Genomic DNA, 25,394 nt, shown 5'->3' with positions numbered 1-25,394 from the left:
TTAATTGAGGTCGAAAAGAACTGGAATAAGTGTGTCGAGGTGTATCGTTTTTTAACATTGTCCCTCTCTTGCAATTTCCTTTCTTCGCTTTAGGGTGAATCAAAACGCATCACACTGGTCCTCCAGCAGCCACAATCTGGAGGTCCCCAAGGACATCGGCATGTTGTACTAGGGAGTCTACCAGGCAAGATAGTGTTACAGGGCAACCAGCTGGCAGCCCTGACTCAAGCCAAGAATGCCCAGGGGCAGCCTGCCAAAGTAGTAACAATCCAGCTGCAGGTGCAGCAGCCGCAGCAAAAAATCCAGATTGTACCACAGCCTCCATCAACGCAGCCCCAGCCCCAGCAGCCACCTTCAAGCCAGCCACTGACTCTCTCCTCTGTGCAGCAGGCTCAGATCATGGGGCCAGGACAAAGCCCAGGACAGAGACTTTCAGTACCACTTAAGATGGTACTGCAGCCACAGGTGAGAGACGTGCATAGCAAGGAAAAGCAGAGTCCTCTGAGTCCCTGGATATTGGCTTCAGCAACCACTTACTATTGATTGTGAGACATTCTAGATTTATACCCCACCGGAAATGCAGTTTTGTTTCTCTCACATATAGAAACCTTATTTTAATTGTCTCATGGAAAGAGGAGAGGGTCATGTGGGCTGGAGATAAAAGATGATTCATTTATTGCTTGTCTTTGAAATGTTTAATTTGCAACCTTTTCCTAAAATTGTTGTGAAGTAAAGATGACTTCTCCTACCCACGGGGTGATGAAGGTATAGGCCAAGGGTATAATTTGAATTTTGTTTTACGTTTAGGCCAGAAACTAATATTGGCTATATTGGTGGTAATTTTTCTGCAGTCATGGATGTGAGCATGTGGTACAAGAAGACTGAAGTTTAAATTGGCAGAATGCTTCTCTTTCCTCATCCTTTTCTCAGTGAAAAGTACAATTTTTTAGATGTGTTGATGTTCAGGAAGACTTAGTGTGAGCCTGGTTCTTGGGGAATTAGATAGCTAGTTTCTGTGCTGCCTACATTTATTTAGGCCATTTAACTGCAAACATGTTGAAATTTTAGTGTGTTTGTTTTTATAGGCTGGCTCTTCCCAAGGGGCTTCTTCTGGGCTCTCTGTAGTTAAAGTTCTGAGTGCCAGTGAAGTGGCGGCTCTGTCATCACCAGCAAGCTCCGCTCCTCATGCTGGGGGAAAGACAGGCATGGAGGAAAACCGCAGGCTGGAGCACCAGAAGAAGCAGGAAAAAGCAAACCGGATTGTAGCAGAGGCCATCGCTAGGGCCCGCGCCCGGGGTGAACAGAACATACCTCGGGTTCTGAATGAGGATGAGTTGCCCAGTGTGCGGCCGGAGGAGGAAGGTGAGAAGAAACGCAGGAAAAAGAACAGCGGGGAGAGGCTGAAGGAGGAAAAGCCAAAGAAGAGCAAAGCATCTGGCGCCTCCAAAACCAAAGGCAGGAGCAAGCTGAAGTGAGTGCCCTGCTCATTTGATAGGACTTTGGAGGGAGAGCACTCACCTTTTTCTGGTAGATGGCATGCACCTCATTCAGGGTGATCTAGTGTAGATGATAATAAGGCACTTCTATTGTCTGCCCTGTGCTTATTGCTTAAGTGCATCTGTGCCATCTATCCTAGTAGAAAGAAAACTGCTGCAGACATAGCTGTCATTGCATCTCATCTGTGAACTGGAGATGTCAACCTTGGGCAATGTTGATGGAATTGTGGCTTCCCATTACTCTTGAGACAGTTGAATGTCTTATCTTGCCCTTCTGTGTCTTACAGCTTTTACTTTCTCAGAGGCTTCTACTCCTTGGGATTCTTCAGGCTTTATATATGTACAGGATTTTTCAGCTTTTAAACAGCAAGTTTCATAGCTCTTGATCCTCAACAGTTGCAGTGACAGATACTACTTCCAGTGTTTAAAAATAAGAAAAACTAGTCCCCATCTACTGACAAAACTGGAGCTAAAACAAGGCTTTTTCTGATTCTTAACCTAGCATTCCTTGGGCTGTCTGATGCCACCTTCCTGTAGATATTTATGAACACAGTGGTAGCAAGGATTTGTCAAATCTGATACCAAGGTTGATCTGTGGTTCACAAACCCCATTATCTTCCTTTTTCACATACTCAGTAACTTTGTGTTCTGTAGACTAAAGATGCGAACACTTCTGACTGGAAGCTTAGTGTGTGATGGTTTAATTATGTTTTCTCACCCTTACATTTTCTTGCCCTCACTGAAAATGAGATTGGTTTTCCTTTGTAGCACCATCACGCCTGTAGTGGGTAAGAAGAGAAAACGCAATACCTCATCTGATAATTCAGATGTGGAAGTCATGCCTGCACAGTCACCTCGGGAAGATGAAGAAAGCAGCATTCAGGTAAAAGGATACATGAAGACATTAGTACAAGTTAAGCATCCTTAATCTAAAAATCTGAAGTCCAAAATCCAGCATGGTGCCACAAGTTAAAAACGGTTCCACATCTGACCTCAGTCATATTGAATAAAATTACCTACAGGTTATGTATGTAAGGTGCTTGTGAAACATAAATGAACTTCATGTTTGGATACTTCTGGTCCCAAGGATTTCAGATAAGGGAAACTCAGCCTAAAGAAAAATCATATTTAATTTTGGCTAACAACCCAGGATCCAAAGTAGGTCTGAAAGGTTAGTGGTTCTGGTCAGTGTCTTCTAAATTTTTGTGTTTTTTACAAAAAGTCTATTACTGTAAAAATAGCACTCACTTTCTGATATACCAGTATTTCAGAAACTGAACAATTTATACAAAATCGTGGTGCATGATTGCTGTGATGGCTGTATCAATACTTTGCTTTCTTTTAGATCTGTACCCCAGTCTCTTTTGTCTTACCTTTTCTACACTTCAGGGTTCTGACTTTGAATTTTTGGGTGCTTAGGCACAAAGTTTTTTCCTTTCCTTTTGAAGATGAGAGCCATTTGAAGAGACCAAAAGAACCTGGGCTAGAAGAACTTTAATATCTTCTTTGATTTATTGCCTTATAGTATCATCTTTGGTTGCACTTTCTAATTTAGAAAGTATCTTGTATTAAAATTCAGGAGCTGAATGTGGTGGCACACACCGGTAATGCCAGCACTTGGCAGGCTGAGGCAGGAGGATTGCTGTGAGTTCAAGGCTAGCCTGGACTACATGATGAGTTTGAGGCCAACCTGAACTGCAAAGCAAGACCCTGTCTTAAAAAAAAAAAAAGAAAAGAAAAGAAATAGGGTCGGAGATATAGCTCAGTGGCACAGCACCTACCTGGCAAATGCAAGGTCATGAGTTCAATTCCCGGTACCAGAAAAAAAAAAAAAAGAAAGAACATTTAGGAGATCAATGGGTGCTTCAAAGTAACTTTGTGTTCCTAGCAAATTTACTTAACCAGTCTCAGTTCTTCATTAGCAAGTGGAGCTTTGGGCTAAGTTAATGTTGAGTGCCTTTTTAACTATTAATACTTACAAATGGCACCTCTCTTTCTTAATATATTCAATACATTGACACACTGATACTTTTCCTTTGGCAGGAATTAACATATGAGAATAGCCAGGACATTTTTAAAGAGGAAAATAGGGCATAAAAAAAAGAACCATAGACAACTATAGTATATTACGAAACAATGAGTGCTAAGACTTTGGAATTCGGAAAGAAATAACATTATAAAATATTGTAGCATCTAAGAATAGACTTGTGATGAGAATTTAGTACATGTAATTAAAATAACATTAGCAGTTAATGAGGAAAAACATTCAGTAAGCTATGTTAGGATAACTAGCTACCCATTTTTTTTTTTTTTTTTTTTGGTTTTTCTCCGGTACCAGGAACCGAACTCATGACCTTGCGCTTGCCAGGCAGGCGCTTTGCCACTGAGCTAAATCCCCAGCCCCTAGCTACCCATTTCAGAGGGGAAAAACTAAATTTTTTGTTTCAACTTGCTATGCCAAAACAAATTCCAATTTAATTGAATGATGTGAAAACTAAAGTTACAGGCTGGGCACAGTGGGACATACTTACAGTCCTAGCTACTTGAGAGACCAAGGCTGAGGTAAGGACCTGTCTCAAAGTAAAACAAAGTAAGGGTTTGGGATGTTGCTCGATGCAAAGGCTCTGAGTTTGACCCCCAGTACTGGGGGGAGAAAAACCACAATCCTGTGGTCAGGAACTCTATAATGTATGCATAAATGGTTCTATAATTATCAGCTGGAGTAGATCTTTGTAAGGAAGATAATACAATTTAGAAATCATGAAAAGATGGATGCACTTGATAAAAAAAGTTATGTATGATTTATATTCCATAATCAGCATAATAGTTCTGAACCAGAATTTTGGGGTCCTTGTCCTAACTCTATCATTTACTAACATTGTACTTTGAGCAAGATAATCTTTTGATGCCTCAGTTTCTTCACTTGTAAAATGCAGATAGTATCTACTAAGTATGGTGGTTATAAGGATTAAATGTAAGCATTTATAAAGTACGTAGAACAGTACTTAACTCACAGTAGCACACCAAGTAATGTACATATTTCTAAATAAGAAGGATTAAATAATGTGTAAAATGGGCAGATTTTTATATTACTAGGAATACAAAGATTAGTGAAATTCAAAAAGTGTTTTAGTCTGTTAGGGCCATCATAACACAATATCACAGATGAGGTAGGTTAAACTACAGAAGTGGGTCCACAGGCTTCCTTAACTTGCAGATGCCCATCTTGCTGTATCCTCACATAGTTTTTCCTCTGTGGGTGCACAACTCTGATACTTCTTTGTGTGTTCAAATTTCCTCCTCTTATGAGAACACCAAGCCAGGCATGGTAGGACACATCTAAAGTCACAGTCACTTGAGCTGAGACAGGAGAATACCTGGAGCCCAGGAGTTTGGGACCTGGGCTTGGGCAACATAGGAAGACTCTGTTTTAAAGAAGGAAAATGTCATGTATAGCTCTATTTGTTTTCCCTAGAAACCACTCGGAAGAAACCAAAGTACAGTACAATAATCCTTGATAGTTTCCTACCGTTTTTATCTGTAACTCACTATTATTTGTCTATTTGTTTTCCTGAGAAACTGTCTTGAAGATACCAATAGGTAAAATAACAACCATTGATAATGTCCTACCACTTTGTCTGTAATTCGGTAAATCCCCCTATTACTTACTATGTTATCCTTCTTTTACTCTTTTGAATAAATTTTTAAAAAAAAATAAAGAAGGAAAAGGAACAGCAGCCATTGGTTTAGGGCCTACTCCAGTGGCTTCATCTGTTACACTTTTAAAGCTTTTATGTTCAGATACAGTGAGGCACAAGAGGTTAGGGTTTCAGCAGGAATTGGGGGAGGAGAAGGGCATACTTGGCACATGACGAATGCCAGTGCCAAAGTTGAAAATGAAGTTAAGAAGCAGACACTTAAATTGGGACAATCTTTTTGGCAAGTTGACATTTCAATACATAGCAAAATTTAAGTGGGACGTGTGTGTGTGTGTGTGTGTGTGTGTGTGTGTGGTGCTAGGGATTGAAGCCAGGGCCTTGTACATGCAAGGCAAGAGCTCTACCACTGAGCCACATCCCCAGCCCCATAGCAACATTTAAAATACTAGTACATTTTGACTTAGTGGCTCTACATCTAGGAAATTACCTTGTGAATATATTCTCGAAAGTATGCAGTGATATACACATACATTCATATATACTTATGGATATATGTTAGTGTAACAATATTTACAAAAGCAAAACTGTCTAAAAAGTAGGTGTCCATTGATAAATAAAATTTTTAAAATGTATGCAATGGAATGCTACATGGCAGTTAAAAACATTGAAGTAGATTGGGAAGTTTTCCACACCAGCATACCCATATTAACTGCAAAAATCGAGGTATGCAATAGCATTATCGTATTTTATAACTTAAACTATGTATGTGTATTTGTACAAACATGTCTATGCGTCATTTTCTCTGGAAGAACACACAAGCAGTTGATCAAAATACGTATTTTTGAGGACAGAAGTTAAAGGGTCAGTAGAACATGATTACTGTACTTTATTATTTCAGCCTTTGGAACTGTAAAGTTTTTTTTTAACTCTGACCATTTCCTAGTGTATTTTTTTAGTTTGAAATATATATATATATATATATATATATATATATATATATATATATATATATATATATTTGAGAAAAATTACAACAGTGCAAAAAAGTATATGCTACCAGTCTCTCATTTTACAGACTCTTAGTTCTCCCTGGAGGCATCCTCTGGTACCATTTTTTGTATCATTTTAGAAATATTGTTTATTTTCATGAGCTTTCTGCTTCCACAATATACTACTACTGTTTTATATGTACTCTTTTATATTGTTTTCTCTCGGGTACATTTTGGGTATTTTTCTTTATCTGAAAAAAAATCTAGCCCAGTCTTGCCCCAGCCTTCCTATTTGTTTGCTTGTATGTTTCTCTGTTTTTTGAGATAGAGTCTCACTATGTAGTTCAGGCTGGCCTTGAGCTCCTGGCAATCCTCCTGCCTCAGCCTCCCTAATACTGGGACTAAGGCCAGAGCCACCATGCCCAGTCCCTGACCCTTCTTTTTATTATGGAAAATTTGAAACATGTGTAAAGGTAGAGGTGATTTAATGAAGTCTCCTACTTCAGTACTTACCAACAGGTGGCTATTTATCCTTCCTCCCACTCCCAGTCCTGCTCTGTTTCTAGATTATTTTAAAGCAAATCCAAGTAAATGTTTTTAATTATTCCCTAACCTTAAGAATTATTATTATAAGAATCCTACATGATGAATGCAATAAAAATTAAATGATACACAAGTATATAAGTTAAAAAATAATAGTCTCTCCTAATCCTACTTTTAACTGGCACGATCAGCCTGTAGCTCACATTTTAAGACGGGCTCACTATGTAGTTCAGGCTGACATTGAACTCACTATGTAGACCAGGCTAGTCTCAAGCTTGTGGTTAGCCTCCTGCCTCAACCTCTTGAGTGCTGAGATAACAAACGTGCACTACCACATCTGGCTTGCTCTTGTTTTTTCTGAGTGAAGGGAAATTGCCTTGGGCCACATATGAAAATGTAATGTAGTTAATGTATACAAGTAGTAAAACTTCCCTTTAAATTTTTATTATAACATTAAAAAAGAGAGAGAGCAGAAAAACAGCAGGTCATAGGTTGGGCATGCCTGCAAATAATTATCAGTATTTTATACATCTTCAGTGTTTTGCTTTGTTTTTTTGTCTTTTTGAGACAGGGTTTTGCTGTGCAGTTCAGGCTGGACTTGAATGAACTCACTTTGTAACCCAAGTTGGCCTTGAACTCATAGCAGTCCTCCTGCCTCAGCCTTCCGAGCGATGGGATTACAGGCATGTGCCACCAAGCCTGGCTTGGTTTGTTTTTTGAGACAGGGTCTCACTGTGTGGTTCAGGCAGGTTTCCAGGTATTCTTTTGTGGTGAAGGGTGCTGAAGATTGAACATAGGACACCATACATAGAAGGCAGTGCTGCAGTGATTGCATTCCACCCCACCCTATTTTTTTATAAAGCCACTAGTATTCAGTGAAAGGGTCTCCACCCTGATTACTTCCTCTATACTCAGTTACCCACCAGCAGCCCACCTCTAAACCTCTGGTTGTATAAGTTTTCTGCCCCTTAATACCGCACTATTGGGGTTGAATCTCAACACCTAAGTGTTTTGCCAAGACATTCAGTGTCCCCATGACATTCAACTCACGTATAAGTCATAGCATGCATAAAGTGGAATATGTTCAGATCTTATTTATGTAATTTTGTGAGTTTAAACAAATGTATACATCCAGCTAACCATTACCTATATGAAGATAAAAGAACATTTCTAGAATATTCCCTGTACTCTTCAGCCAGCCAATCTACCCTTTCTCTCCATAGGCATCCACAGTTCTGATATTTTTCTTCTGCTCCTCTCTCTCTCAGTTTATAGCCTATTCTGATTTCTGTCACCCTAAATTTTTTTTTTGAGACAGGGTCTTGCTATATAGTGTTTGCTGGCCTTGAACTTGCTTATGCAGCCCAGGCTAGCCTCAAATTCATGGCAGTCCTTCTGCCTCAGCCTCCTGAGTGCTGGGATTACAGGTGTGCACCACCGCACCCAGCTTGCCACCCTAAATTAAGTTAGCCTGTTCTTGAATTTCATGTGAAATCATGTAGTATCCGCATATATTCTTTTTTTTTTTTTTTAAGAGCAGTGGTAAAATTTACTCAAGAAAACAAAAATGAAGAGTGGGAGAGAAAGTGGCTCTGCAGATTGAGCTCAGCCAAGTAAATAGAAAAAGAGAAGGAGAAAAGAAAAGTGTATCCTGAAAAGTTATGGTAGCCTATGCATACATTCTTGTGTCTCACTTTTACCATAATGCTTTTGAGATTCCTCCATTTAAATGTATTAGTAGTTATTCTTTCTTTTTTTTCCTTAAGTGATATTTGAGGCTGTGCAAGATGTCACCTAATTTAAAAGGAAAAGAATAGGGGGGATTGCTCAGTGGTAGAGTGCCCTTGGGTTTGATCCCCGGTTTAAAAAATACATATATATGAATATATCATAATTCATGTATCTGTTCTTCTTTTGATGAACATTTAGGTTGTTTCCAATTTGTGACTATTATGGAAAAGGTGGCAGTGAACAATTCTAGTACAAATATTTTGTAGACGTAGGTTTTTGTTTCTCCTGACTAAATCCCTAGGAATAGAATTAATAGACCAGGGGGCAAGCAGAAATTGTAAGCATGTGCCAGTTTTCCAGAGTGATTATGTCATTCACACTTGCCCCTACAGCGAGACTTTGAGTTACCACACATCTTCAACATGTTATTATCAATCTGTCTCATTCTGTGTTGTTCTTTTTTAATGCTGTAACATAATGTAACCATTGCAGAGTTCATGGTCCTTTTGCTTGTTTCTTTTTTTCTGGAGGGTGGTGTTTTGCTGCCACAATTATTGCTACAGTGATTTGTACACATGTGTAAACTTATCTGCAAGATAATATCTTTAAAGTGGAATTGCTGACCCAAAGAATATTGTCAAATTTTCTTCTATTGAGATCACGTTCATTTGTATTTTGATCATTACATATGAGTTCCAGGGTTTTTTTGTTTTTTTTTCTGTTTTGTGGTACCGAGAATCATACCTAGTGTCTAACATGGTAAGCAAGCAATTGTCCGCTGAGCTACGTCCACAGCCTGTTTCAGATGTTCTATTCTCTCTTTTGCTCCTTCTTAATCATTAGTTCATCTATTCATTCATACAACAGAATTGAACTCAGGGACTTTGTACTGAGCTGCATTGTCTCCCCTTTTATTTATTTTTTAAAGTTTTGTGACAGGATCAATCAGTCTTTCTCTGTGTGTCTGTGTCTGCCTCTCCCTCCTCCCCCGCTTTCTCTCTCTCTCTCTCTCTCTCTCTCTCTCTCTCTTTTCAGATAGAGTCTTGCTATATAGTCCAGGCTGGTCTTGAACTCATTGTGGAGCCCAAGCTGACCTCAAATTTAGGACAATCCATGAGGAAACCAGTTTGTGAGGAAGATTTTCCCTACTCCAAGATTATTTTAAAAATTCTTCCAAATTTTCTTTTTCACACATAAAGTCCTTGATCCTTTTAAAATTGTGTTGTTTTTCATCCTCTACATGACTAGCTAGTTGTTCCCATTCCCAGTTATAAAGTAATCCATATTTCCATCACTGATTATTTTTCAAAACATTCTTTTTGTTTTGTTTTACAAATACTCTTTATCATGTTCTAAATCCACATGCATATTTTAGTTTATATATGGGTAATTCTTTTAAACCATTTTGTCTCTTAGGGAGTACTAAGGTTTGCTAATTAGTATAGCTTCAGATTGTTCTCTGCATCTGGCTGGATTACTGTACCTTTTCTTACTTCTCCTGCTTGTTCTTGAATGTTCATTTCTCTCTTTGTATTTTGGAATCAGTTCATCTCTTTAAAGGTGTTCTTAATTTTTGTTTTGCCAGGTTTCTTTCTTTTTTACCTTTTTGAGACAGGGTCTCACCATGCATTTCAGGCTGGCCTTGAACTCGCTTTGTAGCCCAGGCTGGCTTGGAACTTGGAACAATCCTCCTGTCTCAGTCTCCCGAGTGCTGGGATGACAGGTGTGCGCCACCACACCTGGCTCTTGTCAAGTTTCTATATTAGGAAGAATTTAGTCTTCCTCAAGACTTAAGAATAGTATGTTTATTGTTCACTTATCTTTTATTTCCTATATATTCTTTTTTTTTTTTTTTTTTTTTTGGTATTGGGAGTTGAACTCGTGCTTGCCAGGCAGGCGTTCTGCTGCTGAGCTATATCCCCAGCCCAATGTCCTATATTGTATAAAGTTTTCCTCAAATAGATTTTTTAGATCTGTGTTATTTTAAATTTAATCATTAGATAATTTTTGTGTTTTCATAAATCAGATCTTCCTTTCCTTTCCTTGTCTTTCCTTTCCTTTTTTTATTTTGTGGTGCTGTGGATTGAACTTAAGGCCTCATGCATGCTAGGCAAGTGCTGTACCACTGAGCTGTATACCATTCTGTTATTTTTATTTTGAGGCAAGGCCTCACTAAGTTGCCCAGGCTGTTTTCCAATTACCCTGCCTTAGTCTCCAGAGTAGCTTAGATTATAAGCATGCAGTTCCATGTCCATCTTCGGAATCTTTTCTTTCATTGTATTTTCTTGCCACCTTTGAAGGAATCCACCTGCAGTCACCCTCGGCTGAGCAAAGACCCTCTGAACCTCTCCCTCCCTCTGTGCTTGGAGACGTGCGGTATAATCATGAGTTCATCAGCTCAGTAAGCGCAGCTCCACCCCAAAGCTCCCATCGTTATTGAGCCCTGCTCTTGACAAGCAGCCATCACTCTCTATTCGTCCTCAAGCCTTGCTGTGGTGAGCACCGCAGCTCCACCTCACTGAACTCTTCCTCTCAACAGCTGCATTTTGACCTCTTCCTTTCACAGCCCCCCACATGCTCATGACCCTATAAAGGACCATGTGCGAGAGTTACCTGATGTGGCCCCTCCCAGGATTGTTCTGAAACAAACCTGCCCTGTTGCGCCCCTACCTTTATTTCTTCCTCCTTTTTCCTAACAACCTTTGTAGGAATTGCTGTTGATTTTCAATTTTAAATTTTTTTTCAGAGGCGTAGGAAGGTTTATTATAGAGTTGAAGAAGTACACACTCAGAGAAAAGAGAATGTAGGCCCTCAAGTGAGGAGCACCTCAAAAATTAACTTTATGCCAAGCACGTTTGTTGAATTTCAATACTACGGTCTTGCAGTATAGCTCAGGCTGGCCTGGAATTTGTGTTGATCCTCCTGCTTCCGCCTCCCAAGTGCTGAGATTACAGGCGTGTGCCAGCACTCCCAGCAAATTTCAATACTCTTTTCATTTAATTCTTTTAGGTTTTCCAAGGGTGTGTTGTAATTTAAAAGATAATAGTTTTTCACCTTCCTCCCCAATTTTTTATCGTATGCTACATGTATTTGTTGAATTACTTTAAAGATGTTTTATTTAACCACTTAGAAGAGTAAAGTAGATATAAAATGTCCTGATAAGGAAAATATCTCTTAAATACTGCTAGCTAAAAAAGCAACTAAATAATGTAGTATGGTTGTACTTACTAAAACATGGAACTATTGAAACAAAAAAGAAAAATTAGTAAAAAAAATTCCTGTACTTCTGCACTTCAAGCTTATTGAAATATATTGTACCCTGTGCCTTCAACTTCCTAGGCCTTTTTACCAACAGTGTGCAGGTTTCTGTCTGTGGGCTGCGGTCCTCTGATAACGCAGTTCAGCAAATTGATACATTTAATACCTGTAAACCGTCAACTAACTTGACAGATAAGCTCTTTATCATCTTTTGACCTGGTTTTTCATGGATATTTTTGAGTAAAATCTAAGTATATGAACATAGGCAAGTGATTTTACGGGTTCTGTCTTTGAGGGCCTTAAGCAGTTAGTTACTTTTAACCTTTTTCTCCCAACAGAAGAGACGTTCAAACCGGCAAGTTAAGCGAAAAAAATATACTGAGGACCTGGATATAAAGATCACGGATGATGAAGAAGAAGAAGAGGTAGACGTGACTGGTCCAATAAAACCTGAGCCTGTCCTCCCTGAGCCAGTGCAAGAGCCAGACGGGGAGACTTTGCCTTCTATGCAATTCTTTGTGGTGAGCTGAGAGCATGAGCAGTCTGAGAGGTTTGTCCTGCTCTTGCAATCATTTGTTGACTGACTGCATCTTTTCTGCAGGAGAATCCCAGTGAAGAAGATGCAGCTATTGTAGACAAAGTACTTTCTATGCGAATTGTGAAGAAGGAGGTGAGGCCTCTCTGTCTTTAGTGTTAGTCCATTATTTAGGGAATACCTGTGGATGCAGGATATGTTCCTAGGGTAGAGTTAAGTGAGGTAACGGAACAAAGTTAGCTAGAAAATCGTAATTATCTTTTTGCCTCTTCCACTTACCTGTTTATGATGTGTAAATGCTTATGTTTCCACCTGTCAGGTCTCTAGTATTGCAGTATCAGATGAGTTTTTGGTCAAAAATATATTCAGAGAGCATTAGGATGCAGTTTGCCAGGTGCGGTTAAAATTAAAGATGGATTAATGACTGAAGTTTCTTTGTTTCTTCTCAGCTTCCTTCTGGACAATATACTGAAGCAGAAGAATTCTTTGTCAAGTACAAGAACTAGTACGTTACCTGTGTAAAAAGCTTTTCACATTAGATTCCACAGGACTGTGTAAAGGTCTTCTATGTAGACCGTCATGGGTGGGAATGTATCCCTCTTTATAGTCTCCTATCCCAGACTGCCATTGCTGCTGGGGGAAGTGGCCATTCAGAAAGGAAGTCAGGGACAGGAATTTCTGTTACTGTTTCTTTGCAGGAAGGTGGGGTGGGATCGGTCTTCTCTATCTTAGTTTATCACTAAGGCCTTGCTACTCTATTGGAGTCTGGTCCTTGAGAATTAGCATTACTTGGGGGCTGTGTGGAAATGTGAATGCTGTAGTGCACCCCGGACGGTGCAGTTTGCAAACAGTTCCAAGGCGCTGATCTAAGCGGTTTCCCAGTTCAAGCCCGTTTGTCAAGTCTCCCACTGGTCAGTCCTGAAATCTCAAGCCACTGTCCCTTTCTCACGCCGTAATTACTTCTTTCCATTCCCTTAGCTCTTACCTGCACTGCGAATGGGCTACTATCTCCCAGTTAGAGAAGGATAAGAGAATCCATCAAAAACTGAAACGCTTCAAAACCAAAATGGCCCAGATGAGACACTTCTTCCATGAGGTAATTGGAATCCATGTGGCCTCTCATTTCTTTCATAGAAGCACAAATTAAAGACTTACAATTAGTTTGTAGGTATAAATTTTTAATTTTGATTATTTACTTTTAATTGTTCCATGCCTTGTCTTCCTAGGTTTAATATGGCCTGTTTATTAAATGTGGCCTGAAGTGTTTTCAGAAGGGATGAGAAGGTGACCTCAGGTGCTCTTGAGGCACTCTTCTCCCTCTCATGTCAGTGTTTAACCCTGGATGGGCTCTTTAGTCATAAGCAGCTCTATCATGAAGAGAAAACATTTTCTCTAATTTCTAATCCAGTATCAATAGAAACAGTGATAACGGTGCTTTTAGTTTCCTATATCCAAGGTTAGTACTAACTAAACAGTAGTGGAAGAGGGGTAAAGAAATATATCCATTATTTGACAATTTGGAGGTTATTTACAACCTTGACAATTGTATGGTGCAGCTAGAAAGAAGAGTGGGACATGGAGAGACAGGAATAGTGAAGGAGTGGGGACGGCACGTGTTTAAAGTGCTTGGAGAGTCTGAGTATGAAGCAGAGCAGAAAAAGTGTCAGAGGGATGTTGAGTCAAGGGAAGTTCTTCAAAAGGTGTGAAACAGTAGAGTAGGTTCGTGTGTTTTATGGGAATGATTGAGGAGAGAAGGAATCTTGGGCAACGAGGGCTGAATCCAAAGCACAGGTGGAGTGAATAGCCTCTGTTAGGAAAAGAGATGCTTTTTGTGGTGAACAGTAAGACCACAGGTTCAGATACAGGTAAGTTTGTAGGACTTAATAATGTGAAAATGGGGAACTCACACTGGATTGAAATATTTTGAAGTATAATCATCTGTTAAAGGTGAGGTGGAGGAGGGTGGTTTACTGGCAATGATTTTCTTTTTATCTTAATTGCATGGTTTCATAATTCATCTAGGATGAAGAACCTTTCAATCCCGACTATGTAGAGGTGGATAGGATATTGGATGAATCTCACAGTATTGATAAGGATAATGGTGAGGTGAGTTGGGGCATGGGGGAACATAAAAACCCTCTTACAGATTTCTGCTAGTCTGCTTGCCGTCTCTTTATTATTCAGATATAACTGAAGAATCCTGGGATTAAAAGGTATTTCTAAGTTTTTCTGTGGTATCAGTGTAGAGGTAAGAGTGTAGAGAGATCAAAACAAACATTTCGACAAGATTATAAGTACTAAAGAGTCATTCACCTTTGTCTCATTTTCCCTCATTCGTTTGGAGGTTGGGTGTGGGGTGCAGAAAGGGGAGCGTCACAAATTCTTAAGTTTATGAATATGAAAATACTGGGATAAACTAGCTTGATCCTAATCATGCATTTAATAAACAAAATTGTTATCACCTATATTGTAACCAGTGGAGTAAAAGTGAGCCTTGTTAGGGTGTCAATGCTGAGTGGTGAGCTGGGCTTACGAGCTCCGTGACTGGACCTGTAAGTTAAATTCTTCCCTCTTTATAATTGCAAACTTCAGTCTGTTTGGTAAAACTTCAGGATCTCGCAGTCAGAAACTTTGGTGTTGCCGGGCGTGGTGGCACATGCCTGTAATCCCAGCACTCCGGAGGCTGAGGCAGGAGGATCACTGTGAGTTCCAGGCCCACCTAGGCTACAAAGTGAGCTGAAGGCCAGCCTGAGCTGCATAGTGAGACCCTGTCTCAAAAAGACAGAAAACAAAACAAAACAAAACAAAACTTTGGTGTCTAGAACCTATTCATTGTCTTCAAATCCTAACAAATATGCTTCAGTTAACATATATTCTGGGAGGTGAACACATACATTGTGTATTCATTTCTGGGATGTGATTGGATAGTGGGGCTGTTATTAGTCAGAATAACTGACTTAAATCCTTCTCATTATTTTCTTGTTTTTCTTCTTTTTGTGGGGAGGGCTACCGGGAATCAAACTGACAACCTCATACTTGCCAGGCAGGCACCGTGCCACTGAGCTATATCCCCACCCTTCTCATTTTCATGATTTTGGCCTTCCCAGCTTTGAAAGTCTTATTCTCTTTGCCACCATATTTATCCTTCTAAAAGCAGTCAGCCTTGGTTTGGTCCCTTTGAAATGTGGTCTGACTGGCGTAATAGATGAAAATGTCTGGGCACGCTGATTTCATACTTCATGCGCCCAGGATTGGATAACAGTCTATGTGTGCATTTGACCCTCTCCATAGTAGCTTAATTGGCCATCCATTTTATGTTACCTAATAGTAGAAATAAGTATTACAAACGTTATCATCCTTAGGAGAATAAGTTCTAATGCCGGATGTATATGACCCGTATCAGTGGTTTTGATAGAGGGACCTTAGTTGGTACAGTAAAACAAGGTGCAAGAGCAGCTGGATTGGTTGTAAGGGCTCCTCGGTCAGTGACTACTTCGAGACACTTTCACACTTGCCGCTTTCTGTCTTAAGGACTATTCTGTGACTCAATAGAGATTTCTGTTTTTTACACTAGGCCTCATCTAATCAAAGGAAGTAGTCACATCCGTCAGCTTCTGGAACAGTCAAAATAGGAGCTGGTTTGCTCCTTGCAGCAGAATGCCTGTAGCATCATGCTGTCGTTGGAGCTTCCATCTTTCCTCTTCCCCTTCGCTCATGCTTCCTCTCTGTAACAGTCCCTCCTGTAATTAGCTCAGCTTCATGGGAAATCTCTTTCCCATTCTGTGATGCTCTTGGAAGTGAGTGCATCTGCACTCAGAAATTGAAGTCCTCCAAAGCTCAATGAAGTCAGCCTTTGTATTCTCCCAGATTCACCCTGCTCTGTATCCTAGAAGTAGCCTGGTTTCTGTGATATCAAATTTGGTGCCAGAAAAATAATATGGGCCTGACATGGTGGGTGACACATGCTTGTAATCCCAACATGAGTGAGGCTAGGGCAGGAGGATCGTTGAGGCCAGCCTGGACTGCATAGTTTTTTTTGGAACCCTAGCTTTTAATTTCAACGCGGTATAGGAGAAGAGTAGCCAGGCCCTGCCCAGTCCATTTGATTGATGAGTGTGTTTTAATGCTTAGTGTCCTATGAAATACTGGGTAGAGACTTTACTTTCAGAAGTGATTCTGAGGATCTGGGGATTTAGCTTAGCAGCACAGCGCCTCCCTGGCAAGCGCAAGGTCATGAGTTGGATTCCCGGTACCAGGGTCGGGGGTGAGGGGACAAAAAAACAAACGAAAGAAGTGATTCTGATAAGTTGCCTAGAAGAATGATCAAAGCCATAAATAGTGTATCAGGTGAGCCTGTGGCTGGTGTGTTCAGTCTTTTTCAGCACCTTTTAGTTTCCAACACTTTGCATCGGATTTTGTAGTCTTAGTTCTTATTCTTTTACTACAACTGGAAACACAGAATCAGTTTATTAAAGTGCTGGCTTCTTCTCTCCTAGCCTGTAATTTACTACCTGGTGAAATGGTGTTCTTTGCCTTACGAGGATAGTACATGGGAGCTAAAAGAGGATGTTGATGAGGGCAAGATTCGAGAATTTAAACGGATCCAGTCCAGGCATCCAGAACTCAAAAGGGTGGTAAGTGTATTTGCACTTAAAAGTAAATGTATAGGTATGAAGGCCTGTTCTATGCAGTGCTGTAGTATTTTCCCTACAGAAGTTTTGTTGTTTGGGGCTGTTGTTTACATAGCTTTTCGTTATGGAAATTTTCTTTATTAGTATGGAAAGTTTTGAATATACAAAGGCTGAAGAAATAAGATAATGTATCTGTCACGCAGCATCATTTCCTACTCATTCCTTGCCTGGTTTCTCTGGTTGCTTCAAACAAATTGAACATTCCTTTATTTCATCTGTAATTATTTTCAATATTTATGTCTAAAAGGTAATGCATTATTTTATCCAAAAGATTTTAATCATTCTGTAATTATCAAATCCCAATCACTGTATACATTTCCTCGATTTTTTTCCTACTATTGAGTTGTGTTCTAAAAAGGGTCCATATATTGCTATCAGTTAGTGTGTTTTGAGTCTCTCTTTAGTTCTTCCTTGATCTTCTCTCCCTCCTTCTGTAGGATTTATTCATAGTCTGAAAATTTTATTCTTCTTAGTACCTTTTAACATGCTTTATTTTTCCTTTATTTTCCAGTTTTCAGAATAATGAAGTAGTTCCTAGCATCCTCCAAAAGTCACCAGTGCATTTTAAAAAATTTTTAAGTAACATTAAGAATGCTTAGAGTTGACAGATTTTAATGCAAGCAATAATTTATTGTCTTTAACTACCAGAGTTATCTATCATGTCTTACCTAATTTTATTACCGCCTCCATCCTATTTATTCAGATTTTCTATTTTTTAGAACCGTCCACAGGCAAGTGCCTGGAAGAAATTGGAGCTGTCACATGAATATAAAAACAGAAACCAGTTACGAGAATATCAGTTGGAGGGAGTCAATTGGCTGCTCTTTAATTGGTATAACAGGTAAAGAGAAGGGTGGGCTCACAAAATGTAGGGGTAGTTTAGGGTTATTTTTACTCATTTTCTGTTGAAAGAGTTTCTTCCTAGGTACATTATTTTTTAAAATGGTATTTTTTTTTTGACATGCTTCTTTCCCCCTGGTAAATCTGCAGGCAGAACTGCATCCTGGCTGATGAGATGGGATTGGGCAAAACTATTCAGTCCATTGCCTTCTTGCAGGAGGTATATAACGTGGGCATCCATGGCCCCTTCTTGGTCATCGCTCCTCTGTCCACCATTACTAATTGGGAGCGAGAGTTCAACACCTGGACTGAGATGAATACCATCGTGTATCACGGCAGCCTGGCCAGCCGGCAAATGATTCAGCAGTATGAGATGTACTGCAAGGACTCACGGGTGAGTTAAGTATGTTGGCAAGATTGTGGGTTAGAAAACAGAGGCCAAGGTACCTAGTGTTTTAGTGACTGCATATGAATTGGTGAGGTTCTCTATGATTTGTGTTTTTTGTGGTTTTTTTGTTTTGTTTTGTTTTTTCTCTTTTTGAGACAGTGTCTCACTGTGCAGTTCAGGCTGGCCCTGAGCTCACTTCGTAGCCCAGGCTGGTCTCAAATTGACAACTATCCTCCTGCCTCAGCCTCCCAAGTGCTGGGATTATAGGTGTGTGCTACCACGCCCAGCTGATCTGTGCATTTTTATGTTGCAGTGTGTAGGGCGTTGTTTCGACTATGGTATTTTTACCCAATAGACATTTTGATTCATCGGCTGACTTTATTTTTGAGTACATACATTTTAAATAGATTTTTACCAGTACTGATGAATTGTATAGTATTTCTCAGAGTGAAATTCATTTACCCACTTAAATTTCTTAATTTTTATGGCAATGACCTTGAACATTTATTTCTTTTTTTGGTTTTTTTCTTAGTCTACTGAAATTTTCATTAAGATCCTTTACATTTTCTATGTATATTTGGAAAAGAGTGAACTACCTACCCATCTTGTATTAATACTGAATATTATTGTTTATCTGCTATTAGTTTTGTTTTGTGGCTTCTATTTCTACCACACCAAATTTTCTCATCACTATTTGCAGATTTTATAGCAATTGATGGTAACCAATATATTTATGTTCTGTATTAGTTATTTCCTCCTTATTTTTGTTCTGTATATCTCAGCATTGTGCAACATTTGTGGGTATCATTGTTAACCAACAAAGATGTAGGACTGACACACATAAGCTAGGCATATAATGGAATCAGAAGTCTCTAACTTTATCCTGAAAGGGCTGTCTTTTTCCCAGGAAGGTAAATAAAGAAGCAGTATGTATCTTACATGAAGTGATTTGGCAGTGTGTGTCAGAGTTATACACAGCAGTGGAGAGGGTAATGGTAGCTTGTATTTTATGTTAAACCTATGTGAATACAGAAAAGTAATTTAAAAGATATCAGTTAATAATTTATGTATTTATTAGGTTTTTTTCTGACTTTGCTGCCTTCATGCTTAGGGACGCCTTATCCCAGGCGCATACAAGTTTGATGCCCTGATCACCACTTTTGAGATGATTTTGTCGGACTGTCCTGAGCTTCGTGAAATTGAATGGCGTTGTGTCATCATTGACGAAGCCCACCGACTGAAAAACCGTAACTGCAAGCTGCTCGATAGTCTTAAGCACATGGACCTGGTGAGTGTCCCATGCTCACTTGTGGGCAACAGCACCCGCAGTTGTCACTATTTCCCCGTGGAATGAAAATAACCCTGAACTACGAGAAGAAAGAGTAGGACTCTTGAGTGGTGGATATGACTACTGGAATAATAACCTGAAAGTCCTATAAAAGTTACAAATTTTAGAATCAGAAACAAATTGTAGTTTAGTGGTTCCCAGCCAAAACAAAGCGAGCCAAGGGAGACTGTTAATTAACTATTTCTGCATATATATAATACCCCAAAATTTACTGCCTTAAGACAGCTTTCATAGTTCTCTTGCTCACTTAGGCCAGCTCAGCTAATGTTTCTCTGGCGCTTGTCTGGCACTCCGAATGCCGCTGCAGGGGGCAGTTAGCACTGCTGGGGTTGGGCTGCCTTCCGTGTGACCTCTTCATCTCTCCGAGCCAGGCGGGCTTCTTTACAAGGAGTGTCAGGGCAGAGCTTCAAAAGGGCAAAGGCAGAACTACACGGCCTTTGAGTGGGGCTCTGCAAACTCAGTTTCTCTTTGTCACAGCAAGTCACAAGGCAAGCCTAGATTGAAGAAGATGAGCTACAAGGGATTAATTAATGGTCATATTAAATCCAGCAGAGGTGCACTTTCTAGAAAAGGGCAAATGAGGATATTTGTGGGGAGTTGAGTGTAGCAGATGCATATGAAATTGGAAAAAACAGCGTGTTGCTTCTTTATTTGCTTATAAACATGAAATTAATGTTGTTTCAATTTGTTTTGTTTTGTTTTTTTGTCTCTTTGAGACAGGGTTTCATTATGCAGTTCAGGCTGGTCTTGAGCTCACTTTGCAGCCCAGGCTGGTCTTGAACTCGCAATGATCCTCCTGCCTCAGCCTCCCGAGTGCTGGGATTACAGGCATGCGCCACCATGCCCGTCCCCAATATGTTAAATAATACCAGGGAGGTTCTTTTTTTTTTTTTTTCTTCCAGGGAGGTTCTTAAAGGTGTTTTCGAAGGAGAGGGAGAGTGAAAGAAAAATTTATAGACAGTAATGTGGTTCTTTGCAGTGATTTTATAGTTGAAGATATTAAAGCTAAAGATCATATATTTGATGGAAACACCTAATGGTCCTTTGTGTCTTCGAATTTTATCATTCTGTTTTCTGCATTTCTAGGAACATAAAGTGCTACTCACAGGAACACCACTGCAAAATACTGTGGAGGAACTGTTTAGCTTACTTCATTTCTTGGAACCTTCACAGTTTCCCTCAGAATCAGAGTTCCTTAAGGACTTCGGGGATCTTAAGACAGAAGAGCAGGTAGGAAAGCTGTCTGATGAGGTACAAACCTGGGATCAAAAAAGTGGTTGCTTTAGAAGCCACTTTGAAGATACCAAAGTATAGCACAACAACTCTTGATAATCTCCTACCTCTTTTGTCTTTAATTCACTATTATTTGTCTATTTGTTTTCCTGAGAAACTATTTTGTAGATAATACGTAAAACGATAACCATTGATAATTTCCTACCATTTTGTCTGTAATTTGCTAAGTCCCCCCTATTATTATGTTATCCTTCTTTTATTCTTTAAAATAAAAAAAAAATTAAAAAAAAAAAAAAAAAAAGTGGTTGCCATGTGCCCCCAGTACCTTTCTGAACTCTTGGTCACATCATCTGTGGCACTATCCAAAACCTTTATTCCTCAGATAATAGAAACCTGTAATTTTGTTTTTTTCCCATGTTTTCCTATATTGTGAAAATATTTGTACTCATTTATTGGTTTATTTTTCTCTGTGTAATGAACCACAGGTTCAAAAGCTGCAGGCCATTCTCAAACCAATGATGCTAAGAAGGCTCAAAGAGGATGTTGAAAAAAACTTGGCTCCAAAACAGGAAACCATTATTGAAGTAGAGCTGACGAACATCCAGAAGAAATACTACCGTGCTATTTTGGAGAAGAACTTCTCCTTTCTGTCCAAGGGAGCAGGGCATACCAACATGCCCAATCTACTCAACACCATGATGGAACTGCGCAAGTGCTGCAACCATCCCTATCTCATCAACGGTGAGCGAACTGCTTGTGTTTGCCTTCTCAGTGAGAACTTCTTGGAGTGGATGCACTGACTGCTCCATCAAGTTTCGGGGTGGGGCTGAGAGGTGTGATAAAATTTTGACTTTTAAAAAAGATGTTTTTTTTTTTTTTGGTGGGTACCGGGAATCGAACTCAGGACCTTGCGCTCGCCAGGTGGGCACTTGTGCTACTGAGCTATATCCCCAGTCCTAAAAAAAAAGATTCTTATGTGCCCATCTTTCTCTAGTGCTTTCTGTCCTCTTGGTTCTGCATAATCTCCAAATATAAATAGGATTTACTATTTAGAATTTCAAAAGAACTCCAAGTCCGAGGCAGGAAGATCTCAAGTTCAAACCCAGCTTAGATAAGTTAGTGACTTAGTGAGACCCTGTCTCAAAATAAAAATGGCAAAAAGAGGCTGAGCTCAGTCTAGAAAACCAAGGTTCAATCCTGTGTACAAAAAGAAATCTGGATCAGTGTCCTCTCTGATAGTCCATTTCTTTTTGGGCACCTTCATTATGGTAGTACGGCTTATGCCTTCCATCTTAGTCCTTGTCCAGGCATTTACATTTTTTTAACCTTGTTTACTCGTGTAAGGCCTGCTTAATTGGAATATTTTATATAACACAGTGAATGATAGGTTAGAAATTTTTGTTGCTAAACTTCTATGTGTGAGAAATGTTGATCTCAGGTTAGATTACTCTTGTATTTGCTTTTTTTTTTGGTACCGGGAATCAAACCCATGACCTCGCACTTGCCAGGTAGGCACTGTGCCACTGAGCTATGTCCCTGGCCCTTTATTTGCATTTTTACTTCAATGAAGCTTTAATATGTTGTCACTGAATCTCACCATCAGTTTGATCTTTTTTTTGGCAGGTGCAGAAGAAAAAATCCTAACAGAATTTCGAGAAGCTTCCCATATTATACCTCATGACTTCCACCTTCAGGCCATGGTTCGTTCAGCTGGCAAATTGGTTCTTATTGACAAGTTACTTCCAAAGCTCAAAGCTGGTGGCCACAAAGTTCTGATATTCTCCCAGATGGTACGCTGCCTAGATATTCTAGAGGATTATCTAATCCAGAGGAGGTGAGAAAAAGTCTCTGAGTCTTGTACTTATAGCATCTGCATAAAGCTACAAAAGGGTTTAGGGTATAGCTGGGTGGCAGAGAGCTTGCCTACCATGTGTGAGGCCCTGGGTTTGATCCAAATCACCACAGAAAATAAAAGATTTAAAAGTTTCAGAAAATACAGGAAAAGTCTGGGTTTAATTACAGTTGCTGTAAGAGAAGTATTTTAAAGATTCTCCCTCAATTTAATACGGTTGTTGGCCACATAGAGATACAGGAGAATAGGTATCAAGCCTTGCCTGCTTTTTTAGTTTATTCTGCTTAGCCACTTAAATTTTTCCTGTGACCCCATACAGGTACTTATATGAACGCATTGATGGGAGAGTCAGAGGCAATCTTCGACAGGCTGCTATTGACCGGTTCAGCAAGCCTGACTCAGATCGCTTTGTCTTCTTGTTATGCACTCGGGCTGGTGGACTTGGTATTAATCTTACAGCTGCTGATACCTGTATCATCTTTGATTCAGATTGGAATCCACAAAATGACCTGCAGGTAAAGAAAGTTGCTATCTTAGGAACTACCCACCTAACCCAGGAGAGGTCTGTCTTCTGGAGAGGTTAGAATTATTTACTAATTGGGTGTAGTGGTGCATGCCTGTAATCCCAGCACTTGGGAGGCTGAGGCAGGAGGACTGTGAGTTCGAGACCAGCCTGGGCTACAAAGTGAGTTCAAGGCCAGCCTGAACTGCATAGCAAGACCTTGTCTCAAAAAGACAAAAAAAAAAAAAAAAAAAAAAAAAAAAAAAAAAAGAAAGAAAGAATTATTTACTTAGAACTAGCAGTTAGGTCAGGGGTCAACAAACTTTCTGTATAGATACAATTCTACATATTATAGGTCTGGTTGGCCATGTGGTCTCTGTTGCAAGTACTTCTCTCTCCTATAGCACAAAGGCAGCCAAGATTACTATTTAAATGATTGCATAGGACTAGGTTGAGAAAACTTCAGAGAAACAGATGTCTACATAGTCTATTCTGTAGTATGCTTTACCTGTTCTATGTGATGGGGCAATCATCTCACCGCCCCCATTTTTGTTACCTTTATGTTACCTTTTTGCTTTCCTTTTTAAACAACAACAAAAAAAACAGGCCCAGGCACGGTGTCATCGAATTGGACAGAGCAAAGCTGTGAAGGTGTACCGTCTTATCACTCGTAATTCCTACGAGAGGGAGATGTTTGATAAAGCTAGCCTCAAGTTGGGATTGGATAAGGCTGTGCTTCAGTCCATGAGTGGTCGGGATGGCAACATTACTGGAGTAAGTTGTAATCTATAACTAAGCTTATAGTGGGACATAGTGGTAGAGGGAACTAAAAGCTATTTTTGCCAGCTATAGTGGTGCACGCCTATTATCCCAGCACTCTCGAGGCTGAGACAGGAAGATTGACATGAGTTTGAGGCCAGCCTGAGCTTCATAGTGAGTCCAGGCCAGCCTGAACTACCTAGCAAGACCCTGTCTGAAAAACGAAAGTTATTTTTGTATAGGGATCCAACTACCTTGTTTGGATTCTCAATTATTATTGAGAAGCTTTATTCATTTTTTTGAGCTTGATTTTATTTGTAATTGATAAATATTAATTGATCATAATTTCTTACAGTACCAAAGCTAAAATATTATTGCATGGTTAGATAATATTCTCTCAGTACACTTTTCATCTCTTGATTTTTTGCAGATCCAACAATTCTCCAAAAAGGAAATAGAAGATCTCTTAAGAAAAGGAGCATATGCAGCCATAATGGAGGAAGATGATGAGGGCTCAAAGTTTTGTGAAGAGGACATAGACCAGATCTTGTTAAGACGAACTACAACCATCACTATTGAATCCGAAGGAAAAGGTTCTACCTTTGCCAAGGCATGTTCAAGTTGTTTTCTGCTGGTTTTTTGGTTTGGTTTGGTTTGGTTTGGATTCTTAAGGTAGAGTCTTGCCCTATCAAGACTAGTCTCAAACTTGTGATCCTTTTGCCCAGCCTCCTGACAGCTGGAATTACAGACACATGACACCATATTTGGCTGCAAAGGAGTGTTCTGTTTGTTTCAGATGCTAGAAAAACATCTGGAATCTCCAAGATTTAAATGTGTTTTTCAAATGTAATTTATTTCCTGTGTTCAAAAAGGTGTTCAGTTTACTTTCTCTTTGTTTATCACTAGGCAAGCTTTGTTGCTTCTGAAAATAGGACAGATATTTCTCTGGATGATCCCAACTTTTGGCAGAAGTGGGCCAAAAAGGCTGATCTAGACATGGATCTGCTTAATAGCAAGGTGAGATTATTCTTCCTTGAGGAAATATTGCGGAAGACTCATTAGGACTTTGTCTTTATGACTGTTCTGTGATTCTTTGGTGCTAATTGCAGTCTGTGATAATTGGTATACCAGAATCTACTTGGAGGCCCTGGAAAATACTTACATATCTACAGTTAATTTTGCTTCCTGAGTCCCTGGAACCAGGGATCTACATTCATTTAATGTCATTTTAAAAAATCAGTTTTCATGTTACATCCAAAGCTGTTTCAGCCTGTAATTTTCTTTTCCCATGAGCATGTCATGGAGAGTCATTTCTCCTGTTCTCTGCATAGAATAACTTGGTGATCGACACACCCAGAGTACGGAAACAGACCCGTCACTTCAGCACTCTGAAAGACGATGACCTGGTAGAATTCTCTGACTTAGAGAGTGAAGATGATGAGCGGCCGCGCTCCCGCAGACATGACCGTCATCACGCCTACGGGCGCACTGACTGCTTTCGGGTGGAGAAGCACCTCCTGGTGTATGGGTAAGAGCCCATCTTGCCTTGAGAGGCGGTGCATCTCAGTCC

General features: G+C 39.7%; 1 protein-coding gene across 8 annotated transcripts in view; it reads left to right on the top strand.

The window, feature by feature from the left end:
• Chd8 (chromodomain helicase DNA binding protein 8) overlaps positions 1-25,394 on the top strand; it is a 60,039-nt gene that overhangs the window by 21,667 nt on the left and 12,978 nt on the right. For all 8 annotated transcript variants that reach the window (XM_005412111.2, XM_005412113.2, XM_005412115.2 and 5 more), the window contains exons 3-22: positions 94-465; positions 1,086-1,471; positions 2,265-2,379; positions 12,015-12,197; positions 12,278-12,346; positions 12,661-12,716; positions 13,190-13,307; positions 14,234-14,317; positions 16,708-16,845; positions 17,622-17,743; positions 17,893-18,136; positions 19,242-19,418; positions 20,565-20,708; positions 21,197-21,452; positions 22,335-22,545; positions 22,883-23,078; positions 23,672-23,839; positions 24,255-24,434; positions 24,731-24,841; positions 25,156-25,352. In XM_005412111.2, coding sequence (XP_005412168.1) covers positions 94-465; positions 1,086-1,471; positions 2,265-2,379; positions 12,015-12,197; positions 12,278-12,346; positions 12,661-12,716; positions 13,190-13,307; positions 14,234-14,317; positions 16,708-16,845; positions 17,622-17,743; positions 17,893-18,136; positions 19,242-19,418; positions 20,565-20,708; positions 21,197-21,452; positions 22,335-22,545; positions 22,883-23,078; positions 23,672-23,839; positions 24,255-24,434; positions 24,731-24,841; positions 25,156-25,352 — 3,527 coding nt within the window. The remainder of the gene's footprint in view (positions 1-93; positions 466-1,085; positions 1,472-2,264; positions 2,380-12,014; positions 12,198-12,277; positions 12,347-12,660; positions 12,717-13,189; positions 13,308-14,233; positions 14,318-16,707; positions 16,846-17,621; positions 17,744-17,892; positions 18,137-19,241; positions 19,419-20,564; positions 20,709-21,196; positions 21,453-22,334; positions 22,546-22,882; positions 23,079-23,671; positions 23,840-24,254; positions 24,435-24,730; positions 24,842-25,155; positions 25,353-25,394) is intronic.

Source organism: Chinchilla lanigera, unplaced genomic scaffold (genome assembly GCF_000276665.1).
Source record: "Chinchilla lanigera isolate Chin_1 unplaced genomic scaffold, ChiLan1.0 scaffold00149, whole genome shotgun sequence".
Lineage (NCBI taxonomy): Eukaryota > Metazoa > Chordata > Mammalia > Rodentia > Chinchillidae > Chinchilla > Chinchilla lanigera.
Note: the sequence above shows the minus strand (reverse complement) of the source record. Positions and strands in the feature narration are given on the sequence as shown.